Here is a 27,182-nt window from a genome sequence, read left to right on the forward strand (position 1 = left end):
TCCTCTCCAGCTTCTGTAACTTCTGTGAAGCTCCTAGGAGAGTCTGTTACAACTTAAATCTGAATGACTAATCGGTAGGCAGCAGAGAACATAGATTCAAATTTCTGCAGCCACAGCTATGCAAGAACATACAGGGAAAAAAAATACCTGTATTAAAACCAACTAATTGAAGTGAAAACTAGGGCTGCAGGGAGTAAAAAGGAAAGGATTTCAAACTTCTGTCTGCTTCCATAATGTTTCTTAAGCATTCCTTCTGTCAAATAGTTCATATGATTTATTTAGTTGATGTCATTTTACAGTCCTTAAAGCATGCACAAGTGGTAATGATTTCAAAGGAGCATTATTTTATTATTCCCAGAGTATAAATGCGTTTCCATAATATGATTCAGACTCTGCCACAGTGATTCATGCTTAGTGACCTTTGTAACTTAAACAGCAAGTCTTTAAATAAAAAGCCCTCCAAAACTGTTTCATTCCGAATGTAGTTGTCTTCCGAAGTAAGCTGATGCTGAAGTGAGGTTATATCTTCTTTCTGTAGGTTGGCTTCTAATTTACTAAAAGATTTTTCAGTGCCTACTTCTCACATAAAAGATTTGCAGAAACAGCTAAACAAGTTTCTAGGTGTAATGTTCTAGCAGATCTGGTCAAAATCTGAGATAAACATGCAGGAGATATACCTACCTCATTGCATATTTCCTTATCTCTTTCCTGAATCACTTTTTCTGACTATTTTTGTGTGGCTTCATGATGTATTTGTCAATTGATTATTTTTTATTGTTTCTAAAACAGAATTAATGTCAAAGAGGAGAGTAAGAGTAAGTTTAGTTAGAGTCAAGTTGCTGAGCTCATGTTGGTCAGTAAACAGGCAGAGATGGTGGCTCTGGTAAGTAGGACTGCAGAGCCTTGAGGGTAACCAGACTCTGGAACAGGTTGTCCAGAGAGGCTGTGGAATATCAGTCCTTGAAATTAACAAAAACTGATTGTATGAGGCAAGTGTAGGAACTCTGGATATGGTAATGCTCAAAATAATGAGTTTTGTGCCTGTATGAGTAATACTTTTGGTATGTAGTAATTAGATACTGTATACTGGTAGTTCAGGGTTCTTCTGAAAAGTAATTTTTTTTCGTCTGAAATTAAGCTGAAAATTGCAGGGTACATATCTATTAAAATGAAAAAAGGAGGGGAGGTTTATTTTAACATTTGAGTTGCATCTGCATAGCAGAGATTATTTTGAATCTGAGATTATTGCCACATAGCTTCTCAGATGTAGTAAGTTGCCTCTCTGGGCAGCCTGTGCCAGGATTTTAATGCCTCTCTGTCCTCCATGTGCCTTAGTATAGCTTCTTAGAAAGAGCTGCTAGAAGCTCCTATCAAAGGATCTGTTCCATGATCTTCCCAGGCACAGAGGTGAGGCTGATAAGTCAGTAGTGCCCAGGCTGTTTCCTACCCTTTTTAAAAATGGGTGTGATAGTGCCCTTTTCCCAGTCACCATTCTAGTGTTCCTTACTCTCAACTGTCATCTGAGATGTCAAAATTTTGTTTCTGCTACTTGCCCACTTTTGCCTTAGCAGTGTGTGTGCAGACACAATTTCTTTCAGAGGGTAAGACTCATGGAATTCTTATTTGAGTAGTACTTCCTAGTATCTTTTCGTTTTGAATGCTCAAAGAGCTACTTCTCCTGATAATGAATTCCAGCAAACAGAACTATTACAGTTTTGACTTCTGGCAGACCTGAATAGGGATTCTCAGACTGATGGACACAATGATTTTGTGAATTTATGCAGTTCAGTGAGCCTGCCCCCAAGATACTATTTTTGGCAGTACTGAAAAGGTAAAATTTACCAAATTTAGGTGTCATCTTTGCAGAGAAGATGGTTCTTGCCTTCCAGGGTGCTTCTTTCCTTCGTACTGAGTAAATCGGATGATGGTGACAAGTTATATGTGAGTTCCACTCTGGGAAGTAAGAGTGTTGCATGAAGAAAAGGGAGAGGGAATATTAGATGGAAGTCTGGTGGGAAAGCAGGTAAGACACTGAGACAAGCAAAACCCATTTAGCACAGGGAAGTGAAAATGCAAGCAAAACTGTGGGAAAATCCTTTTCCCTCTTCTCTAAATATTATCCTAAGGAGGTGAAACATATGTCTTAAGTGACAAAAAAATGCCCTTTTTTTAAATGTAAGTTGAAAAACCATATGGATATTACTGAGGCAGTTTGTCATTAATAGGCAGAGAAGGGCAGAAAGATATATCTTTGTGCTTAAATGAGTTGGACCTTACTATTAAGTTTAAAAGTACACACTGCTCCCTTTCCTACAAAGCCATGTATCATGCTTAATATAAGCAAAGGTGTCAGTATGGTAAGTCTTTGAGAAACACTGGGTTTAGAGATACATAGAGCTACATCTTGAAATTCAAATCATGCCTTCAGACAATTCAGTTCCTTTGCCTGGCAATTATGTTGGATAATCAGCTTAGTAACACTTCATTGAAATACCTATTCAAATAACTGTGTAGAATTACTTAGAGTGATAGTGCTGCTTATCAGCCCCTCCCAGGAGTGGGATATGCACTGACCACCAGATTTTTTGGAAGTGGGCTCTGCACTCTTACTTTTCTTACCCTTCTTTCCTTATGGGGTCATAAATCAGCTCCAGAAATGAGAGAGTCATAGAAAAATTAGAAATTTGGCGAGTTCTTACAACTACATCTTCAAAATTTTTAGAAACAGCAGCCCAAGAGGCAGGCATAGTTTGGTCCATCTGACAATGGTATATTATTGGAGAGCTGCACCATTTCATATCCCTTCACTGGGAATTTGACATTCCACTTCAAAAAATGCCAAAGGCGGGTGAGCAGCCCTCATTTCTGTTTTTCTTGGGAAGTTTTTTCATAGGCTGTTGTCCCAACCTATTAATGGAACATCTTATCTTTTATTTCTGTCCATATCCAATTTGTGTGTTGAGTAATACCATGTTCTGCTGAAGGTTATCTATAATTCTCTCCGCCTCGAGAGCAAGGTGTGAGAAGCACCAGCTCCAGTGGTTATATTAGGCAAGCAAACATGAAATAAGAGTGTATTCAGGCATCCTTTAGGAGCTTCCAAGACGTCTAGAAGCAGTTACTGCTCTGCTGGTAATCTCCCTCTCTTGCCTTGGATGTTTTACATCAACATTTGTAATGATTTAAGGATGTAACCGTCCATTTCAGTGCAGATCTTCAGTACAGATCAGCCAGGTTAGCTTAAATTCCCTTCGGTTTTGGTCTTGATTAACCTGAGTTTGTGATCAAACAGTTGCCAGGAGTTGCAACTGGCAGTCACTCCAGCAAGACCCTGAGGAACATACCGGTGTCCACCTGACATACTCCAACTATCCATTACATATTCTGTGTTTCAAGGTCAGTATTTTTGGCCTTAATCAAAATACTTGAGTATAATTTAGCATGAAATACATGCTAAAGTGGCACTTTCAATAATTGCTTCTCTGAAACAGAACTAGTAAAACCTATTTCTTGACACTGTTAGCTGTGGTTTGTCCTAAGTTTTATAGGCCTGCCTTGTCAAGTCAAAATTTTAAAAGGAACCAGTGAATTTCTTGTTCCCCTTTAGTCAAATGTCTTTACTAAGTTGCATCATTGGAGGCCTCTTTACTAAGAGTAGCAATATAGGTCGTGAATTTGGCTGGAATAGTTTGCTATGTGTTTCTCATTTACTGCATGAGACATTTATTTACAGTTTGTGCTGAAAAAGTTAAATATATTTTATGTCTAATATTTGTAGATCCAGCATTAGTTTTAGTTTCTGTGCTGGACTAGATTCTGTTCCTTTCTAGAAGCATTTGACAAGCAATACAAACTCACATCACTAATTTATAATTGTGATATTTAATAATGTACTAATTAGTCTGAAAATACTTCCAGTGCTGGTATGATTTATGTTTGTATGTTATGTTATCCAAAAATAGTTTATATTTTTAAAAAACTAAACAATTCAAAGTGACTGTGATAAGCGGAAGTGTAAAAGTGATAAGAAAAGAACTGTAGTTTAATAACAAGCAATTGACCACATGTATAGCAGAAGGATAAAGTCTTTTTGGCTGGACCATGTTTAATACAGCATCATACAGGTGTGGAATCTGTGTTCATGATTCCTGCCAGAATTTGAGTGATTCTTATTGGTAATCCAGTTACCTGGAAGATGGTGGTGGAGTGTGAAATTGGTGTCTCACAAATTCTGCTGCCTCTCCAGCAACTTGAGTCTGTTTGCTAGCTTCACATTCCTTAAATGCATGATTCTTTCACATTTTCAATTACACTGAAGATGTTAAATTTTTATTGTACTAAATCTTGTAATTACTTGAAAAGCTTTATTATTTCTGTTGTGGTTTGTTTTTTTTTCCTCTGTTATAAATAACAGCTTGTAGTGAGTGTTTGCCCATAGTACCTAGGGAAGCCTGAGAAGCTTTTGAATTGGGAATCAGTTGTTCATTGTCTGCCTAGAAAAGCTTGAATGCATTTTTACAGAAAAGATAAATTTTCCTGATTTTTGGCTGGCTATGCTGCATGATTGAATGGCTGTTGACACTTGGGTTCTTTCTGGGATTTCCATTAAATCCTTCCTAAAGTTAGTAAATTAATAAGGTGGTGAAATAATCTACTTGAATGTGAAGACTCAGACTGTCATCCCCTAGTGGAAATGTCTTCGTGGCTACTTTACGCTGCTGCATGTGTAGCTCACCTTTTTTCCCCCTTTATTTGTACTTAATCTTTTAGATTGGTCTTTGTGTCTTGCATTCTGATTCGTTCCACTTATATTTTGTTTTTAAAATAGTTTAAAAATAATTCCATATAAGAGAATTACTAATCTAGTTTAGGGTGAAGTAATATATAATTTGACTTATATATATGAAAATATTAATAGTTTTAATTAAAATTTGTCTTCATTGTAACTGCATTCTACACAGTGAATGCAGTTTTTGTAGTGCAAACCCTTGTATCTAGTATTTTAGCACATTCTTCCTTACTGTATCCAAAACCTGTTTGAGAGCTCCCTAATAGGAGCAGTTTATTTAATGCCCTGCTCTTCTTGTAATGCAGCTTGTTTACACTGTGAATTGACAATTGGTTTTGAGGTTATAGAGTCTTCATGGATTTTGGCAGACCAGTTTTAATGATTCTCTTTGGAAGTTGATAGACTCAGTGTGCTTCACATAGGCAAAGACAGACAATGACACAGGTTTGATGGCATTCCTACAGAGTTTGCCCACACATTCACACATTAACTTTAGATGCATGTTTTATGCTGTTGCATCAGTAGTTTCCTCCCTGTAATTTGAAATTGAATGAGAATAACAGAGACTTAACTGTAGAAGTTTCTAGTCACCTGTGATACCGCGATTCATTGTCGTGTTTACATTGGTAATGCGTTTTGTGAAAAAGGTGACTTGGTATCTGGACGGCCATACACAGTAGAATGGGACCTATTGAGGTGGACCAGTCTGGAGGTTGCAAGTACATAGGCAGTTACGGTATGGAGTAGTCATGGTTTTGTTATACTGCTTTGTGTGTATGAATTTATGCAGTATCTTGAACATAATATTGAGTGCATGTTTTTTACATTTTATAAAATGGAAAACTTTAGGAAAAATACAGTTTCTCTTTATTTTGCAATTATTCTCTTGCTTGAAGTGGGAATTTTATTTTCTTTTTCTTCCCCTTGAATTAGATTTCATTTTGAGGCTCTCTTGGTCTATTTTAGAATTAAATAGATTTTATTATCTTTCAAAAAAGATTTTTTAATAAAAATACAGAACAAGAGTCTCAATTATAAAGAAGGCCACTGTTTGCAAACCACAAGACATTCCCTTCTTCTGTGCAGTGGCTCTTTATGCTCCTCTTTCATTACAGCTGAAATTTCGAACTGTGAAGCAGTGCCAGCTGGAGTGGCACAAGTGATTTCTCATAGTAACAGATGTCTCAGAGATGAAATTCCTGAAGGGCCAGATGGCCTCAATCCCTTTTCCTGTTGTTTAGCCGATGTTCATTATTAGTAAATATGCCATGCTCTATGTCAGTCAGGCAGGAAAGTGCCAATCAGATTGAAATAAATTCCATCCCTCATCTTTTTAGGTGATCTCTCCAGACAGTTTCCTGCTGTCCCTCCTCAATAAGCAGCTGATAATTCTGCCTAAAACATGTCTTTGCCTCTTCCATCACTTGCCACAGTCAGAACGTAGAAAAAAGCAAGAAAACTGGAAGAAACCAATGTTGAAATGTAAACATTCTCCTGGTTTTGTTAAGGGGCTTTCATGCGGTGCATGAAACAAGATCTGTGTAGGTACCAAATTCTGTTCTGCTCCTCTGACGGGCTCCTTTGGTTAAACCAACAAACATTTTCCACTTGCTAATCCTTCTACACCTCTAGCTGGAGAAAGTCAAGCCTGCTAAGCAAATGTCAGTGATGATGCTTAGAAATGATTGTATAGAGAAGGTTTGTAGCTTTGATCCGTAATTCTGTTTGAAAAGAGAAAGGTAAAAGAGTAATAGACTAGGGTAGCAAACTAGGGTAAGGCTTTTTGAGTTAATGGAAGTATCATATCTGACTGCAGAAATATTGAAATTATTAAATAGATTAGTGAGTTCCAGGACATAAAGGAACAGGAAGTCAGTGAGATGGCAGTGAGAACATTGAGAAGCCTTACAGAGTGAAATTCAGCAAAAGCAAAATAGCTAGGGCAGTGGGAATGAGAAGTTATTGGTATGTATCTGTAATCTGGTTAATACTTTTTCTTTTCTTCTTTATTAGTGATGCTATTGCTGAAATTAGAGCTGTCTGTATTGAAGAAATTGGTGTCTGGATGAAAATGTACAGTGATGCTTTCCTGAATGATAGTTATTTAAAATATGTTGGTTGGACACTGCATGACAGGGTAAGTATTGTATTTTACTGTACATAGCAGAGTGCACTATGCATAGTTTGTGTTCTACTACCCAGACATATTTAGTATACCATCTTAATTTATTAAGACATTTTTTCTTGCCTTTTATTTATCTTTCAATCATCCTATTTCAAGGTATTTGCTTAAATTATTTTACAGTGCTCCCAAACTGCATGCTTGGTTCATGTGCCTTTCGTGTTTTCAGTCTCCATTAGAATATTTGAATAAAAATGTTTCCATGGTGCTTTTTCTTCTGATTACAAGAGAAAGAAAAGTCATCTGAGATCACCCCTGAGAACCTTTGTGTCTGAAGCAGTATGGAGTAGAGGCTTCCAGATGTGTCATCCATTTACAATGCCAATAGTTAAAGAGAACATCTCTGGGTCCCCAGCAGACATCACTGGCTCTACAACTAGTAGAGTTCTCATGAATTAATTTTCCCTTGAAGAATCTCTTCAAGGAGCTCTTTAGCTTTTTCTTCAAAAAAAAAAAAAAAATTGAAACACCAGATGGAAGCCACAAGATTTATACCCAGAGGTTCTTTCCTATCTCACCACAGTTCTTAGTTTTGATGGTATACGCAACATGTCTCTGCTGGGTGGCAGCATGCTTAAGTACTACTCAGTTCCTGCAGCCCATTCCTAATGCTAATAGAACAGAACCTTGGACTTCTGACTGCATGACAGTTTTGTACATGAGGCAGCAACTGGGAGTAGCTTTCTTCCACTCCCACCAAAATCAGTAGAAAATTTATTTTGCTCTTAACGATTTTGCTAACATTATCCAAGGAAAACAGATGAGACCTATACCTATACCCTTGAAATGCTCATTGAATTCTAGCATCCTTATTCAGACTATTCTTTTTTCCCAGGAGCACTACTGGACAAAATAAAATGTTTGCAGGTTCATTCTCATGACTTGCATAACTGGTAGTTAACAGCTGATTCTTTAAAAAGATGATTTCTTCAGTAACTTTGGACAGTACGTTAACATTGAGGATATGACTTGGCCACTCTTTTGCTCAAGTCTGAACAAGATCAGTTAGAAAGCTAGCTTTCACTAATGAAAGAAGTTAGTGGTTCTTTGCTTTAGCATCTTGCCTTCATGTGGATCAGCAGTTTATTTCCTTAGAGTATCCTGTATGCTTTAGAGACTAGAAATGTGAAATCTTTCCTCTCTAAACCTGTAGTTCCCAAACTTACTGCTTTACTAACTTTTACATTGCATCCCATTACAAATCTTGATAAGGAGGAAGATCCCGCTTACTTCTACATGCAGCCATGACCACTGTTTACTCTAGAGACACTAAACTTGCTATTATTAAAGGTTAAACATGGAAAATACGGTCATCACAGTGCTTTGAGAGGCAGAGCTGCTGCTTCCTCTGTGTACCTTATTTTTAATGTTGATGTGCTTAACTAGTAAGCATGCTTCAGGAGGTGATCCTTGCTTCAAGTTATCAAATGAGTGGGGAGGTCAATTTGGGTTTGAGGATTACTATTCAGGGGTGGTGGAAGGCTTTATTTTACTAGGGCTTTTAATGAAAATCAATTATCCCTTGAATAATTGCAGTGAATCTTTTGGAGCACATCCTAATCCTTGCAGAACTTTTCCACAAAGCAGCATTTCCAATGGGAGAGTAGAATCTAGCAGTTTTGCACTTCACAGCTCTCAGTCCCCTTCTAGTGTCTGTGAAGTCCAGCCATTTCTCACATAACCCCCTTTAACCATCTGTGAAATCCAGCCATTCCTTGTGGCAGTCTGTGGCTGATGTCAGCCTCTCACTCTTCTCTGTCACATCCAGCAATTTCTCGTGTCATGTCCAGTAGTTTCTCACATCCTCTTCAGTTAGCTTAACCTCAGGCCAGGTTCTACTCATCTGCCTGCAACCTTAACATATATTAATATCCAGCTTTTCTAAAATTAGTATGTTCTTTTGTATTAGATAAATTTTAACTTACAGTATTATGTTAAAAAAAAAATTGTTTTCCATCTGGACCAGGCACAGAATTCTGTCAAGCTGTCTATCTATTCACCTGCTTCTTGCTTTGTAGCATTTTTAACTGTAGACCTCAGAAGCGTGTTGGGGCTCTAAGTCTTTGAATCTCTAGCTAATCTGCTGTATGTGGTATGTGGTATTTTTTACTGAGGTAGTGTATGTTTAGTGTATAGACTGGGACAGGTTGTAAGTAAAATAGGGTAAGAGTCAAGAGGAGGTGAGCCATGTGTCTTAAGGATGGAACTGGAGCGACTGGAGGGAGGCATTTGGGGAGAAAGAAGGAAGGAAGTTCAATGGGAAGAATATATTGAAAAAGGATGGAATAAGAACCTACTAAAAATGCTAACCCTCCAAAAGTACTAGATCCTGGAACAGTGTTGGTTTCATTGGCACTTCCTGAAAACCTGCCAGCTAGTACCCAAGTTTCTTGATTTTGCTTAGCTTTGATCAGGAGATAATTTTTTCTTGTGGGTGAGTACCTAAAATATTAGGAAAAAATGAAGGCAATAGTCATAAGGTATTTCCATTTTATGTGAACAGAAGTTACTCCAAAATAATTCAGTTCTCTGGAATCTTGCTACTACAAAAAAGGAGGAGACAGCAGTGCAAGAGAGATTAATGAACAGTTTCATATTCCACTTCAGAAGACAAACAAATTAAAGCACAGGGAGGACACAGTTCTTACACTCAGAGTTACAGATTGTTGGTTTGAGCTCTATGATTAGCATGTTAAAAATACGGGAGTGGTCAGCTTCCATCAAGATTGATTCTTCTTCACGGGTCTGCCATATTAAAGAGAATATTGAGTAGAGCATGACTCTTCAGACAAATGCAGACTACCCCACACTGCTATCATGAAAGGTGTATGTATTTCTTTTTGCTAAATTAGCAGCAGCATCAGTTTTTTGCTTGAAAGGCTATAAATTGTCTCAACTTGGAACTTACCTCAACAAAAATAAGGAAAATATGAAAACTGTCATTAAACAGAGTTGATAAATTCAATGTTTTTGGCTTAGGTTCGAGTTTCAAATTGTACATAAAAGAAAGCATTAGCAATTAAGTATTAGTGTGACACATTTTCATATTCATGAAAAATGATTTTTTGTAGCTATTTCTATAACAAAGAATAAAAATATAAAAGTAATTGTCTAAAAATGCTTTGAGAGAAGGGGAATTACAGGTATAATTAGATTGGAGGAAGAGGCATGCACAGAACCAATGACAGTGTGGATTAATTCAGGATTCTGCAGTAATCAGTGTCACAATTATAAATTGGACAGAACCCCAAGTATATTTTTGTGAAAGAAGAAACTCAGGAAGATGCAAAGTCTTAATTTTAGAATGCAGATAATGTATATAATTTATCCGTTATTTACTTAGAAAATGGCAAGGCTTTCAGATACGTTCTTTATGTCTGTAAAGCATAGATGTGAATACACAATAACAGCTGGAAAGCACTGCTTGTTTTCTTTAACAGAATTGAAGTTACTGCATAGTTGCAAATATTTGCTGCCTTAGATTGACTTATACTCACAATGAGCTTCAGCTCAGAAGTGCAGAAAATCTGGCTAAAATCTGGTCTGGAAGTATTTTTGCTTTTTCCTTCCCTGCTTCAATGTAAATCCACAGTGATTCTCAGTCATATTGTTGAAGACCCTCTAGTGTTGGTTATTCTACAGCTTTCTGTAGCAGCTTCGGTACTTAACTGGGTCACTAAGAAGTTCTTACTTGCATAAGATAATAGTCTTTGTTGTAATTTTAATTTATTATTTCTTTTCCTACCCACTGTACACATAAAAAGTGGCAGTTACTTTTTTCCTCTCCCTTCAAAGCAAGGTAACTTTTTTTTTGTTGAGCTACAGATATTTGTAGGAAGTTTTCTTCATTATCTCTTGCGTCCATTTCATACTGTGCCCAGGCCTTTTTGATCATATCTTCCTTCTGGACTTTTTTTGTATTCTTCTTGTGCTTGACCTCCTAATTAATTAATTAGTTACATAAATTAATCTCTTAGTTGAGTATATATCTTCCTGTCCTTGCTCTGCATCACTGTTTGCAGCTTTTACCCTGGCATAAGTTACTTAGGAATTACCCTAACTTTAGCTTTCTTACCTGCTAGATATGAAATTTCTGGTGTGTTTCCTTCCCCAGAAAGTGTTTGGGGTATTAAAAGCTCATATTACTTGGATGATTCTCATACTCGTGAAATGTCTCATGTCTGGCATGTTGCTGGTCTGTGGCACAGTGCTACCCCATTCTGGACTTCAGTGGAGTGTATCCATGTACACATTCCTTTTCTACCTTTCTTAAGTTCTTGTCCAGGTCATTGCAGTTCATGCTTTCGTGCTGGGTTCCTTTCACTAATTTCCACTGGCTCTATTTTAAAACCTTCTTAACAGGATTAGCAAGCTGACATGCAGGGGTTCTTCCTTCTCCAAAGAGATGAATTCCAACCTTGACCAATAGTTTAAAAACCAGGCTTTTTAGCTATCCTGCCAAGAAAGGCGGTGGTTTCCAGGGATTGCCTCTGCATCTCCTGTGCCTTTCCTGTCAGCTAGAGGGATGAGATGTAACACATTTCTCTCTTCCTCGCCTACTCCTGTAGTCACTTGTATTCTACGTCATATCTGGTAAGCAACAGGGCAGTAGCCTGGTTCAGTATGTTTCTGTTAGCATCCGGCTTCAGTCTCCTGGCAAGCCACGCAAGTACCAGGTTCACAGATGTGTTTCCTATCTACCTGGCTTGATTTTGTACATTTAAGACTTAGGGGCTCTCAGTATCAGGCCTGAACTTAACTCTGGGCCTACTGATCCAGGGTGTTTGCTGAAGTCCACAAAGGCTTTGGAATCCACAGGGAGTCCAGACCTTTTCTACACAAGTCTCATGTTCTACTGCTGTTGGCAGTGATTTTTACCTTTTTTTTTTTTTTTTTTTATTATAACCAATGTGAAGTTTTTCATTTCGGAGCCACAGCACCGAGTGAATAATAAGCCATCTGCTGGCAAGTGGGACAGTCTTCAGTGGAGTTACAACTAAACCTGCTACCTCACTCTTGCTCTGTAGTGTTCATGGCATGCCAGAACTGATGCTGATCTTCTGTGGCGAAATAAGCCAAGGCCATAACATGCTTACATCCTCTGCTAATGATCAGTGATGACATTTACTTGCCTACAGTCCACCAGACCAAAGCAATCTAAAGAGTAGCTGGGAATGACCTGCTGCCACCAGAACAAGTCAGATGGAATGAGCTGCTCTTCTTCCCAGGGGCTTCCTCATGCTGTGGCTTAGATGTAGTGTTCTTGTGGCATCGGCCTGCTCCCCACTGGAGGGTCTCTCGGGCCTTTTGCATCCTTCAGCATGTGCCTATCCTATGATGAGAGATGGAATGTAGAAAATTTCAGAATAATAAATCCAGCACGTATTTCTTCTGACCCTGGGAAAAGGAAAGACAATGCTCAGAGATGGTTGTTGCTTGACTGGGCTACACACAGCCCATGCTCAGTCATTTTAAATGCTTGTACATTGATTGTAAACACCAGATAGCAGGCAGAAGTTGCCTGTCATCTCTTTTCTAAAGCTAAATAGCCATGCTGTCTTCAGCAAACACCTTGAGATCATATGTCTTTAATTTGTAATAATTGCTGTATTCTTTATCTTTTTTGTGGAGTTCACTTGAAAGCCAAACAGTAACAGTCATTTAAGTGATGGCAAATTAAATCCTTCATATATGCAAATGGGGATAAAATTTAACATTGTTTGTCTGCAGCTGCATGGGTTTTTTGTTTTTTAGCTGAATTGCAAATTGGCTTGGGTAGCTCATAAAATTTTAAATGTACATTAAACAAATTACAGTATGATATTAATACTCATGTGCATTTGCTTAGGATATTCTATTGGCTAATCTTAGTGTGTTTTGTTCAGCAAGGTGAAGTGAGGTTGAAGTGTTTGAAAGCTCTTCAGAGTCTGTATACCAACAGAGAGTTATTTCCAAAACTGGAGCTGTTCACTAATAGATTCAAGGTAAGAGGAAATAAAATTTTTTGCATGGAGTACAGAAAACAAAACTATCATCTGTCTCATCCTGTTGCGGTCTTTTTAGTCATGTATATTAAATGCAAAAATGAAATCATTTGTTTGTGGCAGGGATTGTAACTGCAGTAGTAAAACTGTATTACTAAATGCTGAGATTAAGCCAAATTTACAGTGTTTATTTTGTGAGATTTGTCAGTCTTGGCCAGGATGCTTACTTATCTGTTTGCATTATTGATAGTTTATAATTGTCATCATTCAATCTGCTTGTACTTATTTAATTTCAGATTTATTGAATTTTAAGGATGTGTACTGGGTGCTTCACTCAATGTGAAATACATCTGAAAGTAACAGCCTGTAACAAAAGATTGTTTGTATTACAGCTTTTTAGCTGAATATGTGCTTGTGTTTGGAGAAAGATACTTTGATCTGCATCACAATATTCTGTGATGCAGAACGTTATACAGTAACACACAGTGAAATGCCTTCTTGCTGCAGAACAGAAGGTCTTTTAGACAAACCTGTAAGCATTATTGTCCTGTTTAGAAGATAAGTACTGGAGAAAGATTTTACAGGTTTTTTTACTGGTGCAAACACACTTTTTGCTTACTATCTTGATAAGAACGTGGCTGTAACTCACTTTGTGGCATAACTGCTTTGTTTCATGAGTGTGCTGTTTGGAGAGATGAGTATGGAAACACAGCCATTGCTTCTGTTTGATTTAAATACTCATAAATTGTTATACTATGCATGAGAGTTAAAAATTTATCGCTACAGATTTTTATACTGTTTCCTGATTTTGTCTGTCATTGCGGTTACTGTTAACTCCTCCAGTTTGATCTAGGAAAGCACAGAATGTAGAAAACTTGTCATATCTTGCTTGCATATAAACGATTCATAAAAACATAACGGTTATCAGCCTTTTGCCACATTTCACTTGAGATGGAGAAAAAGGATGCTTAAGCTGCAGTAAAGTCTAGATATTAAAGGATTTTTTTGTCCAGACTGATAGTTATATAATAGATCAGGCTCTTTTTTTAATAGATTTTATTTGTTTGAGATTTTTAAGGGCAGATTAAATAGATAAATATTTGTCAGGAATGGACTAGGTATAGTTGACTTTTAAGTAGGAGACGAAACTAGGTCATTTTGTGAGATTGCTTGAAGGCCTGTGTTTTTCTGATGTTACAAACTACGTTTCTGGGACTGTTGCATCAAAGACCAAGTTTCCCCTCTTAGAAGAGTACCTGGCAAATACGTTCAGACCTCAAACTATTTCTGTAATACCTCCGTAAGTCTGGTTTGCTTATCATCGCAGGACAACCAGAAATACTAGTTCACTTTCCAGAAAAATGAACTGTCCAACTGTGATGTTTTTATTGTTCCATCTGTGCGGACCTACAGATCTGTTTGTATTTGCTCCTTCTGTAATTTGATGTATTTTGAAACAGGCCACTAAAACTGTCATGATCTCCATATCTACTCTTTACTAGAAAATGTGCTGGATGCTTCTCCCTTAGTCTCCTGCAATTTGTTAGGGGAATGCTGCTTCATGTCTGAACTTGTCGCATCACCAGCAAAACTTTCAAGGCAATTGAAGACACTTTGAGAAATAGTTACTCGGTAATGTACTTCAAAAAGCCAGCAGAACATAGAACCTTTAAGTACTTTTTCCTGGCTTTTTCACTGCATAGACAATTTTCTTTGTTAGAAGAAGTTAAGTTAGCCTGGGCATTGCTGCTTGGTTTAGAATGGCATGAAGAATTCTCATTTCTGTCAAAAAGATGAAGGGGAGCTCTGTTAGAAATCCTTGTCTTCTATTCCATTAAAGCTGTTTTTACTACAGAAATCTGTATCATGAAATAAATTAGAGAAAAAGTGAGCTCACAGTCTCTGTGAGCCTCGAGTACAGATAAGTTTAACATGATGATTTATTCATTTCAGTTTGCAGCCACTGCAAGAGAACAAAAAGCTGGCATTTCCCAAATGCCTGCACTTGGATTTACAGCTGTGCTGACAGGGATGCGGCCTTTGCCATCAGGATGGAGCAAAGTTTCAAATTAATGCTTTTTGAATCTGTGATACATTACTTAAATGTCTTGCCACCACAAACTCTACCACCACCCCCTGAAAAATAATTGAGCTAAATGTCATTCTCAGTTCTATGGCTGCTTATTTATTTTTCCTCATCAGACTTTAATGGAGCTGCACAGTTCAGCTGCTATTCAGCTCAATCCATTCAAACTGTCAAGAGAAATCTCTCCAGAGATCTTCTGGCTGTTCAAAGTATAAATTAATTTGATCCAGAATTACTTGCACTGGGGTGTTAATATTTCACCGTCTTCCAAATAGCTGTGACAGGGATCTAATAATGTCACTTCTCCAAAGGAAAGATGTATGTTCTTTCCAACGTTTGTGTTTCTAGGAGTTGGTGATATGCTAAAAAAAAAAAAAAAAACTTTGTCCAGAAAAAAACCCAAACGATGTCCATTGAAGAGGAGACTTTTGTTTTCCATCAAAAAGTCCTGTCTGATGCAAGCAATAACTGGAGCCATATGGGAGAGATGCAAATTAGCTCTTTTGCAGTCAGTGCCAAAGTCATGACACCAGCAATTTTAGGTGCAGCTGTTAAATTCCTGTGCCTCATCCCTGACCCTTTGCAGGACAGTTCTGTCTTCATCATCTAAGAGGTAGAAGGAGATAGACTCGCTCTTCAGCTAGCCTTATTCACAGCCTGATACGTGATTGCAAACTGATCTTCACGGACAGTGAAAATTACTATTTCATGTTCTTAATACAAGCCTGTGCCCTGTTCTACTGCTGTAGAGCGGTACAGCAAATTTTTGTCAAAGCAAATTGAGCAGCTGGGGTTTGTAACTTGCTAAAGCACAGAAGCTACATTTCCAGAGACGTTAGGTGTTCAGGTCTCACTTTCAGGGATCTTGGTACCTGTGGTAGATGCCATCACACACAAATGCTGGCACCAAGGCAGAAAATAAGCAAGTGACACATCCACACTGTTTATTTTAAGCCTGATGTTTCTGAGGAAAACTAAGAGGAGGGAACAGTCTTTTTGGATAAGAAATCTTTGTCGCATCAGTCAGTTTCAAAGTCCAAAAGGACTCCAAATTCAGGGAGTATCTCTTGCTTTGTAGGTAGGAGAGACTATCCCTTCACTTGCAGGCTTTTTTTTTTTCAGAGACGAAGGAGGAGTTTTATACTTGTGTGCTTACTCCTTCATGTGCAATTAGTTCCCTCCTTGTGGTATCCTGGAGTTCAAGATACACATTGAGGGAGTATGTGAAATTTCACTGAAACTTTTAATACTAGTATCTCCGGCTGTTCTTTCTCTTGATGTTATTAGTTGTCGTTCCTTGGCCAGGACCTTAGGAAAAATAGATAGCCATTTTTTGTCTTGTCCATCCACAGAATTTCCTGCTTGGAAAGTCATTTCACTGCTTGACTCTCTTAATGCAGTTCTTGGAGTCTCTAAAACTGTCTAGATATAACATTTAAATGCAGAGTATTTCCCAGGAGCTTAATGGCAGTTAATAGAGGTGCATTCAGTCATAGTGACACGAGGTATCTTAGCAGCTTTGGTTTTGTTGAGTGGTAACACTTGAGAAAGCCACATGCTATTCCCAAGTTTCAATATTGAAATAAACATTGGTTGCTTGAAAGTCTCCTTCAGCCTTTAAATGCCCTGAACATTAGAGAAAAGAGGTGAACACCTTTATTTTGTCCTGATTTGTTCTTGGTGACTTTCACTGTTGTTTCCTAACACTTCCCTTTTTTCTTCTCAGTCCCTAACTATTTTTTCAAATCCAAAAATGCCATATAGTACCTAGTCTTTTCTGAAGTAGGTCAAGCAATAGCCGTCAAGTTTTATTTTCAGATGGCCCGATTTCGTTAACTTGATCAGTCAAGCAGAGAACATCAAGACATATTGAATTTTTATGGATAGATAGAAATTCTCCCCAGGTAGGAAGGATATTTTCAGTTGCTAGTAAGCAAACTGAAACTAAGGAGAAAGAAACCTTTAGGAGACTTTTCATAACTACAGGGTCCTTAGGAATTATAAAATCATCAGATTTGACTGGAAGGGGGTGTGCTTTTCTCCGCTAGAAAGAATATAGGAAAATAAAGAGTACAGGAAAGTAAACCCATAGAATTTACTGATTTCCTGTGGAAGGTCTGTAGCTTGATCTTGAGATCAGCTTCAAACCTTAAAATGTAGCCAGGTATAAAGGCCACAACTTGATAGACAATATGCAGGTGTGACTTTCTTCACAGTGTTTCCAGGTATGTATCTATGCAGCATTCATTGCTCTCAAATTATTTGTTTCCAGGGGATGAAGTGGGGCAATTTTTCTGCTGGCATCCAATGCAAGTGCATTCTTTTTCAGGAAAGAACTGTTAAATAAGATCAGTCTGGAACAGTGCTTCAACTCGAAAGTCTGCTTGCTTGTTTTCTGGAAAGCACACAAGGATAAGGATTGTTTGTTAATCAGTCATTCTCATTCCTGTGTACTTGCCTGTTGCTCCATTGTGCTTATAGCACACAGCTTCCTAAGATGTACATTAAATGGCTGAGTAATACTAAAGGGCTTTCATGTGTCTAGTTGAAAGATCTTTATCCCTGAGAGTATTTCTTTTGTCATCTGTGGAATTCTTCATCTGATAGCTGTTTGTGTGTTTCTGGTTTGTCACTGTAATAATATTCCTTTTCAGGATCGCATTGTATCAATGACACTTGATAAGGAATATGATGTAGCTGTGGAAGCCATTCGATTAGTCACGCTAATACTTCAGTGAGTATTTTTCAAAACCTGTATATTCCCTTTGAAAGTTACCTAAAGCAGTAAAATGTAATTGACTTGATTTCTTTGCTTGTGTAATGAAGTCAATCTGTTACTTTACACTTGCTAGTATCTAATCTAAATCTTCCCTCTCTCAGTTCAAAGCCATTCCCTCCTGTCACTACCTGCCCTTTTAAAAAAGTTTCTTGTAGGCCTCTTAAGGTATTGGAAGGCTGAACTGGAATGGATGAATGGATGTACTAGTAGTCTCAGTACATCAGTACTTTTTTATACTTTACCTGCTGTATTTCCATGAGATGAAATATCTTCTTTTAGCTTCATGACCATATTATTTTGCCTCTGTTTTACAAATAGATGTGTAGAATTTCTGCACTGTGCTTATACACTGTACTTTATAGTGGCTTCACTTTAAAGAACGTTTTTGGACATGCAGAATTTGAGTGAAAGATCAGACTGGCTTTTCCTCTTAGTAAAGAAGTCTGGACTTCATTTTTTTATTTATGGCTTACTGTTTTACAGATATTAGACTTCTAATATTTGGAGGAAAGGACATCTTGTATGTACTGTTACATTTTTGAGGCAAATGTAACAAATGTGATCACAAAGGAGATGTAGAGCACACCTATGCCCTGCATTAATAGCAATGTTCAGGAACACAGTAAGATTTTAGGTCAAAAATTTTCCAGTGCACCTTTTTTTTTCCCCTGTTCTGTTCTCTCTTTGATGAGAGATGCATGATGAAAACATAGTTAAATGCATTTAGCACCAGAAGAATGTGGGTCATATTGAACAGCTCAGGGCAGTGTTCTGTCAGGTAGGAACTCCAAAAAGATCTCATGAAAAATCACCATGGGAAATGACCAGTGAAAAAGTATTTGTAGTATGAAGCCGAATGATGTCTTGATAAATAGATAATTCTGACAAATACTGACCAAGCAAGGAGGGAAGTAATATTCCTGTATGCAACAGTGCAGGTATATTGATTGATGGAATGTAATTGTTCCATGGGCAATAGCATTTTTCAGGAATATTGCTGAGAAATTGAAGTTTTTTCTCAGTTTCAGAAAACTCACGCACAAAATCTGCCTTGACGTTAGAAACAGCAGAAGCCCCAGCTATGTTGTTTACCTATGGCAAGGGTAAAAGGTGGCTTGTTCTTTCAATAAATAATTCTGAAAAATAAACTTTTTATCATCTTTCATCCAGCACAGCAGGGTATGATCAGACAGTTCCTTGCTGTTGAAAATGAAGTCTATTTCTAGTCAGCACAACTGCTGTAAAAGTGATGAACAGTTTATTGTATCAGCTTTATTGTAATTCTGCATGCACACTGTGATTCAGTCCTAAAGCAACTATGTGTTGACGTGATCGGTGGGTGCACAGTGCTAGTTCTGTGTCCCAACTTTGTGACATAATCTGGTTTAGTTTTCTACTGCCAACATCCAGAGCATTTCTGTGCTTTCTCCCATTGCCGAGGTAGTTTTATCTGATTGCCCTCTTGGCAGCTGGAGTCGGGAATATTTTTTCCTACTTACCAGGCCAGCAGAGAAGCAGGTACTGCCCCACAGTACACAAGAGCTCACAGGCTGTCATGTGAAAAGACTTAATTCCTGCAAATGGACTCGGTCAGGAGACTGAAGCAGGTTTTCCCAGTCCCAGGTCTGAATATATTAAAAATTGAAAGCTTTGAAAGCAAACAGCCATTGCTATAGAAGTAAATACGTTTAAGCAAGCAATTATGTTTTCCTCGAGTAACACTCTAGGCTTTTTAGTTTAATAATGCTTGATAGTGAATGTTTAGTATGTTGCAGTATGTGCATTGTAGTTAGTGTGATGGTGTAAGTAATTAAGCAGGGCAAGATTTGTAAGCAGTGATGACTTTTTTTTTTTTAGTAAGATTGTTTCTCATATATATGTATTTCTACACCTGGGAGGAGGAAATTGGACAAACTTCCAGTCTTATAGGCCTTATATTTCCTGTATTTGGAAACTGAACCCAAGATTCGTGAAGTCGGTGTTCAACCATTTAGGATTTTGTATGAAGGAAATCAATCTTGTAGCTGTTAAAAGTACGTTATGGGAGGCAAGGGGATTGAAATAAAACGTGTTTTAGTTCAGGTGTTACTTTCTAACTCTTTCAGTGGAAGCGAAGAAGCTCTGTCAAATGAAGACTGTGAGAATGTTTATCACTTGGTGTATTCAGCACACCGGCCTGTTGCAGTAGCAGCTGGAGAATTTCTTCACAAAAAGTAAGTTCTCTTTTGCCCTGGATTAAGACCAGATTTGTGAATGCTTCCTATTAGAGGTAAGATCAAAAGAAGCAATAGAGTGAAATACCCCAATGTAGCAAATTGGGAATTTAATTTAAAACAGAGACTTACCCTCTTGTTTAAATTCAAGACCTAAAGACGAAGAAACTGAATTCACATTTTCCTTCCTCTGCAATTCAGTAACTTTTCCTAACTCCTCAAGAGTTAAATATGCAAAGACTGCATAAACCTCTAAAGTTGGTTTAAATCCCACAACTCTTGCTGAATTACTGTTGTGATAATACATATATAGGGCCTACACATCCCTATTGTTGACCTGATAGGCACTCATCCTTTTTACAAAATTTTAAACAAGTTTATTTCAGAATTGTCAACTTGTGAGGGGTGTATGTGGTAATAATTAAGAAATTAGTTTCTAGTCTCACTGACTTTCCCTGAAGATATATTGCACTTGTGGTTACATCTTTCATGTACCCACTCTGCCAGAAGAAATGAGCTACATTTTCAGTGTGAATCATACTGCTTCAGTAACTATGACTAGAACATTGCCGCATCACAGCTTACTGTGAAAGTAAAAAAAAACAGTTAACTTTTTTTAGGGTTTCCATTTAAAATTCTTTTAGCAGTAATTTTATTTTTTCTCCTCATGGGTTGTAACACTGGAGTTCTTTAATATATTTATAGATTATTTGTATCAGAATTCAGGTTATCTAATTTTTCATGCCAAGATACATGATAGAAAAAAATATGTAAAAACATAAGCTTTCCTTTGTCAGTGTTCTAGTATTCTGTGGTTTATTAGTGATTTAGAAGTCTACATTGTAATTTGTAAGCTTTCATTTGTGGATTTCTGGAATTCCATCTTTGTGATCAGGCATTATCTGTTTCAAGGAGGTAATTTACAAAATGCATTTATGTGTAGTTTCCTATGCAACATTTTACAAGTTAGAGGAAAGGGTTAGGTTCTTTTTAAAAGCATACACTGAAATTCCTCTGTTAATCAACATGTGACAAAATAATTTTGAAAAATGCTTAGAAGGTAAATGAAGACGTATCTGCACCTTAGTGCACTTCATTTAAAGACTTTATTCTAACTTTTCTTTACAGTGAGATATTATTCTTTGTTACTACAAGTGTCTCTCAAAGTGAACAGCATTGAGGGAAGATCATTCCATTCCTAACACTCATTTTTCTCTTGGTTTTTGCTAAGACATAAAAGCTGGTGCTCCATTTAAATAAGTTAGTAGAATCTCCTTGAGGCGTTTGAGGTGGGATTTATCTCACCTAATTTTATATGTTTATATATAACTTTCTACATGTAAGCTAGTCATTAGAATTTCTCCCTGTAGTTAGCAGAGGAAAGCAAGTAACACAGAGGATTACTGACTCAACCTTGAGTTGCGTGTTTTAAGATAATTCAGCAATTGCAGAGGTGCTCATTTCTTACCTATTAAGATAAGCAGGGGGGAAGAGGTGATGTCTTCAACTAAAGACATCACCTTTGTGTTGCAGTTACAGGTTTGTGTAACTCATCCTTCAGTGAATTATAATAGTAAAATCGCTTTGAAACTGGTTTCACTGTGAAAGCAGGAAACAGTTTTCAGTCTTCTCAAAATGAAACAATCATTGCAGCAACTGTAATGTAGGCACACCTGAGATCTCGATAAGCTAGCAAATTTGAGCATGGAGAGGAGTTTGGAATTAGCCATGTATCAAGGAATTCAGTGCAGAAATAAACCCCTACATAGCTGACTGGTGGATTGCTTTGTCCTTTATGCTGCTACCTGTACCTGAGGTTGGTTGCTCAATGAGATGTCAAGTTTGTTTATACCATATCCCACTCAGTGTGACTGCAGGGGAGATGAAACTTTTGTTCTTAAGGCATTAGTGGAATAAGTGCTAACATCAGTGTAAACTGGGTAAATTAAAAATGCAGAGCTATAAGAATTATGCAAATATATAAAACTGCTGAGAATCCTTCCATATAAATATATATTGAAGAGCTTTTTCCTGTGTGAATTTTTTCTAGCCCTGTTGAACTCGAAGACTCTGAAGAGAAATTAATCTTTTCAGACAGGTGAAGGTCATGCCCTCTTTCCCTTGAAAGATATAGCTTGAGTTACTTTCAGTGTGTACTATGAACAATTCTACTATATGAAGAAAATGCGTATCATATTATTGCAGACATGAGATTTGTTTTGATAAATATGATAGCTCCTTTTGCTTATTTGTAGACTGTTCAGCAGACATGATCCCCAAGCTGAAGAGGCTCTAGCAAAGAGGAGAGGACGAAATAGTCCAAATGGAAACCTTATTAGAATGTTGGTTCTTTTCTTTCTTGAAAGTGAGGTAAAAAATTCTTCTCTAACCTTTACATGTTTATAAAACCTGAAACTTTAGTAGTGATGTATCCACATACAATAACAAGTTCTTTCTCTTTTTTTTTCATCATTTGAAAAATACTGTATGTCCTTTACCCTGCCTGCCCCCTGTTCTTTTTCATGATTTATTTTGCTCTTGCATGTACCCAGTATGGCATTTCTAGTAATAAGATGGCTACCAAAATCCATTGCTACATAAAAATGTAACTGGTTATTTTTTGAGATAACCATGTAAGGAGTATACCTCTGGAGTTACACTTAATGGAGTAAAATAAATTGAACCAGAATGGAACAAAAATTACATAATATCTCCAATTATTATTAGAATCAGAATAATTCAGAGTGGAAAGGGCCTGAGGGTCATTAGCGCAAAGCAGAGACAGCTGTGAGATTAAATGAGGTTGTTCAGAGCTTTATGCAGTTGCACCTTGAAAACGTTGGAGGATGGAGACTGCAAGCATACATATGATGACATTAAGTATTTGATGAACACATTCAGGATTGGATTCTGCCCATAGTTCATAGAGATAGCATACATGGGAAGTTTTATGGTAAACATACTAACAGCAATTCAGGTGAAGAATGGCAGTGAAGTGGAGGGAAAACTTGAGAAGGTAAACCATCAGGTACAGGATGCTTTGAAGGTAGAGGGGGAAAGGTTTAACTATTAGACATTTGATTGGCAAAAAAAGACTGAAAGAAAGGAATGACAGAAATGTTTCACTGCATAAGGGAGGGTAGTATATTTTGTGTAAAAAGGAAAGGTATTTCAGTCAGGTATTTTACTTGTTACAAAGGCTTGAACAAGACACTTGACTCTGACAATGAAAAGAAACACAATCGGAGATGCTGGGAAGGAAGGATAACATTTAGACCCAGTTAACCTTTTAGAGACACCTTATAAACCTACAGGTTAAGTCCAGACGAAACGTTGCTACTTGTGTGAGCCTTCAATCTGCTATGTGAATGTATTTTTAGTTCCAGCTTCTTAAAAACTTAGATTGTAACAGGTCATTGTATTTTCCAGAGAAAATAACCTTAAATCTGAGTGTGTGAGATTGGGAGTTACCTAACGTTAATCGTATCTGTCCTTCTGTGGAGAAAAGGAACTCAGATTTACTCCCAAAGCCATGATCAGCAAAATGCCTTCCCAGGCAAGCCGGAAGCTGCTCCCCAAGATCACTTCTCTCTCAGGGCCAGTTTTTGCTGTTGCTGGTTTTGAGGGATTTGCTAGAAACAAAGTAGAATTTTGTGACTTCAGTTTTCCTGCTGTACGATCTTAGGTGTTTTACAGTTAAGGAATCAGTTCCATGTCTGGCAGGCAAATCAGAACTGCATGTTGTGCTTATTATTTTTTGATAGAGGTTAAAGAACAGTTTATAGACCACTAGGAGCCTATGGATTATTTTTCTCACTTTACAACAGTTGCCTTAATTCACATAAAAACATTTTTTGCAGGTAAAGTTAGTGTTAATTCTGTACCTCCTGTAGGATTTCTGCTGCTGGTTTTGGTCTATGTAACAGCATGTATGAAAAATAAATGCCTGTTCAAAACATATAAAAGCTCTCTTAGTCCATGTCTCACCAACTCTTTTTTTCATTAAGAAAAAGAGGAAGAAAGTGAGGAAAGCTTCTAAGTCAAAACTCTTAGGATTTTTCACAAACAAGCTGCTTATGGAAAAGAAGCTCAATTTGGTTTTTTTCCGTTTTCTGTTAAAATACAGTCCCATTGTCATGCCGTTGTATCATTCAGTTAGAAGAAGATCTTCCACTGTTAGTTTTAAACTGAATTTTCTTTCCAACTAACAAGAGTACATGCCCAGGACGTTCTCCATGGCCAAATGATGGTGAAAGTTGAAGAAATGCTGCCTGTACCAGAACTCTGTATTAATGGTTGCTTTGGATTTTCTAGTTGCATGAACATGCAGCCTATTTGGTGGACAGTTTGTGGGAGAGTTCTCAAGAGCTGTTGAAGGACTGGGAATGTATGACCGAATTGCTCTTGGAAGAACCAGTCCAAGGAGAAGAAGGTATTTGTTTAGGCACTATACTTTACTGATATTGCCCAATACTGTTAATTAGTCCTTAAAAAGATGTTTCATCCTGGGTGATAGAGGTATTTATGTTGTGGTTTGTTTAGAAAGCCTATTCAAAGAGGATTTTCATTTAATCCATTTTTAATGTACTTCGTTTCAAAAGCAACATTTTTGTGCTCTTATTTTTCATCTTGTGATGCGTGCTATACTGTAGTTCGCTGATATTAAAGGCTAGGATTACTTCTTGTCTGAATGTTTAAATAACAAGTGTATAAATGAGCTTTTCAATAAATTAAATGGCTAATAGAGTTTTGAACAGACAAGCACTTCAGGTATTGTTAATTATTTTCCAGACAATGTTAAAACCTAATGAATTCTCAAGAATTAAAAAAAGTAAGGGGGTTCTTTCACCATTAGTTTTGAATCTCTTTTCACTAATAATAGATCTGTGTGCACAAGGTAGCCAGGGAGGTTGTTGGCAGTGAGTCCTTAATGGTGAGGAGTGTCACTCAAGAGCCTTCAGAATCCTTCAGGATTGTCCTAGTTCAGGGACCTTCACAGGTAGGAAATTAGGCACTTTGGTTCTTTGCTTGTGCATAGCCTGGCGGGTTTTGATCCTGTAGATATGACCAGAAGAACTTCCCAAAGAACAGAAGGAAGGGGATGGTGAATAGTCAGTTGCTCTCTATCCTCCATGATGCTCTTTATTTTCTAGATCCTTGTTACATTCCCTTTCGTTCATCCTTTTTCTAGATTACATTTCTCTGGACTTCTTTCAGTTCTGCTGTACCCGTTTTGAGATGATGTGAGTGGTAATTCAAAGAGGAAGCAAGAAAGGCTTGATTTTAGAAATGGGACAAAATGTTGTCTCTATTCACTGTGTTTCATAACTGCATTTACAGATTTGTCTTCTTTAAGATGTCTTGCACACATATCAGAACTGATGTGACTTGTTCTTTTCCCTCCGTAGCAATGTCTGACCGGCAGGAGAGTGCTCTTATTGAGTTGATGGTGTGTACAATCAGACAAGCTGCTGAAGCACATCCTCCAGTAGGCAGAGGCACTGGCAAGAGAGTAAGTGGTACTGCAGTAGGTAGCTCAGACCTGTGTGTACTACTACAGTGACGTAAAATACTTGTTTGCATACACAATTTGACACTTTTAAATTAGATTTTTATAATTGGCATTTCCTGTTTCATGTGAACATACTTGAAGAAAAGTAGTAGAAATTCTATTTCTGGACATGTTTAGGTTTCTGTTTCTCTGATTTGGGATTTTGTATTGCCAAATAGTAAAAACGTTGCAGCATAAAAATCTTTTTTTTTTTTTTTTTTTCAGATGGTCTTTTTAGCATACCCCTGGCTTACACTTGAAATGTACCCACATCTACAGCCCTTAATGTTAAATCTAGATTAGAATCAAAAGTGCATACCTTAGGAATAGAACAAGATTACCTTTGTCTTCCATAAAAGGGAATGTGCTGCTAATACGGATGTAGGATTTGCAGAAAAAGCTGACAGTATGTTCATCATGAGAGTAGTTAAGCACTGGAACAGAAGCTGAGAGTCTGTGCAGTTTCTATCCTTAGCGGCTTTCAAGACTTGACTGGACAAAGCCCTGGGCACCCTGGTCTGATCCCTGAACTGAGTCTACTTTGAGTAGGAGTATTGGGACTGGGACCAGCCTGAATACATCTGTGGTTTTACGTGTTTACTCTCTTTGTCTTTTCTGCTGAGTGCCCTAAACATTTAAGAATGTGACATTCTGGCCATATTGCAATCTAGCTGCCTCTTTCATTTATTTTATAGTGACTGGGGATCAGTGGAAGTCCGTTCCCAAGGCTGGGCATGGACTTTTAAGCATTTCAGTGTAAGTCACAAGGTCAGGATGATCAATAGGCTTTCATGTGTATGCTTCATAAATAACAACATCCATGTTCCAAAAGAATCCTAGCTTCCCAAATGTACTTTCCTGGTTTTTGATAGTTCCCCTTTTCTTTAGGTTAGACTAAAAATGAAAAAAAAAACAAACATGGAAACATTTGGTACTTGTGTTAGGTTCTGTTCCAAATAATCGTAACTACTTTATTAGAAATGCACAGACTTAATGAAGGTGAAATCTGGAGATAGACTTGGCATTCTTCATTTCTAAACTAAATGCAGTTACTTACCTTATGAATTGATATAAACTAGCAGTTAATAAGCAGGTTAACCTCATGTCCAGAAACAGCATCCCAGGAAAAGCTCCAAGAAAGCACCAATTTAAACATGCTTGATGTACCTAAATTCATATAGCATATTCTAATAAATTCCTAATTTATTGAAACATTTCTGTGGCTGCAGACTGTTCTAGCAGGCAAAGCAGCCTTTAAATTTAACAAGAATGTCATGTTTGTATTTTCTGTTTGGAGCACCAAATAGTGTCACTATCAGCTTTCCAAGTTATTTTTTTTATGTCAAGAGATCTACACTTCAGTTCACGTAAGTTGAACAAATTGCTTAGTCTTAGTTTTTCAATATCTGTATTGTTTTCTTTAAAGCTAAAGAAAACATTTCAGTAGTTTCACCTTCTATAGTATGATCAAAAGAGCCTTGAGATCATGCTTGGGGGCCCAGATTAATTCATTGCACCACTGAATACAAATATTAGGTCACCAGAATATGACTGGGTGGTTGTCCTAGACACATTTGCATTGTCTTCTGGTGAGCAAG

The 27,182-nt window shown here is 37.4% G+C and overlaps 1 protein-coding gene across 3 annotated transcripts in view; it reads left to right on the plus strand.

Annotated features, from left to right (window-relative positions):
- The window catches only part of STAG1 (STAG1 cohesin complex component), a 179,909-nt gene that overhangs the window by 114,394 nt on the left and 38,333 nt on the right, over positions 1-27,182 (plus strand). For all 3 annotated transcript variants that reach the window (XM_057428966.1, XM_057428967.1, XM_057428968.1), the window contains 7 exons: positions 6,803-6,926; positions 12,857-12,955; positions 17,696-17,775; positions 19,926-20,033; positions 22,289-22,403; positions 24,348-24,465; positions 25,442-25,545. In XM_057428966.1, the coding sequence (XP_057284949.1) occupies positions 6,803-6,926; positions 12,857-12,955; positions 17,696-17,775; positions 19,926-20,033; positions 22,289-22,403; positions 24,348-24,465; positions 25,442-25,545 (748 nt within the window). The remainder of the gene's footprint in view (positions 1-6,802; positions 6,927-12,856; positions 12,956-17,695; positions 17,776-19,925; positions 20,034-22,288; positions 22,404-24,347; positions 24,466-25,441; positions 25,546-27,182) is intronic.

The sequence above is a fragment of the Pezoporus wallicus genome, unplaced genomic scaffold, assembly GCF_028554395.1.
Source record: "Pezoporus wallicus isolate ANWC-B61680 ecotype Strahan unplaced genomic scaffold, APGP_CSIRO_Pwel_v1 contig_593, whole genome shotgun sequence".
Classification (NCBI taxonomy): domain Eukaryota; kingdom Metazoa; phylum Chordata; class Aves; order Psittaciformes; family Psittacidae; genus Pezoporus; species Pezoporus wallicus.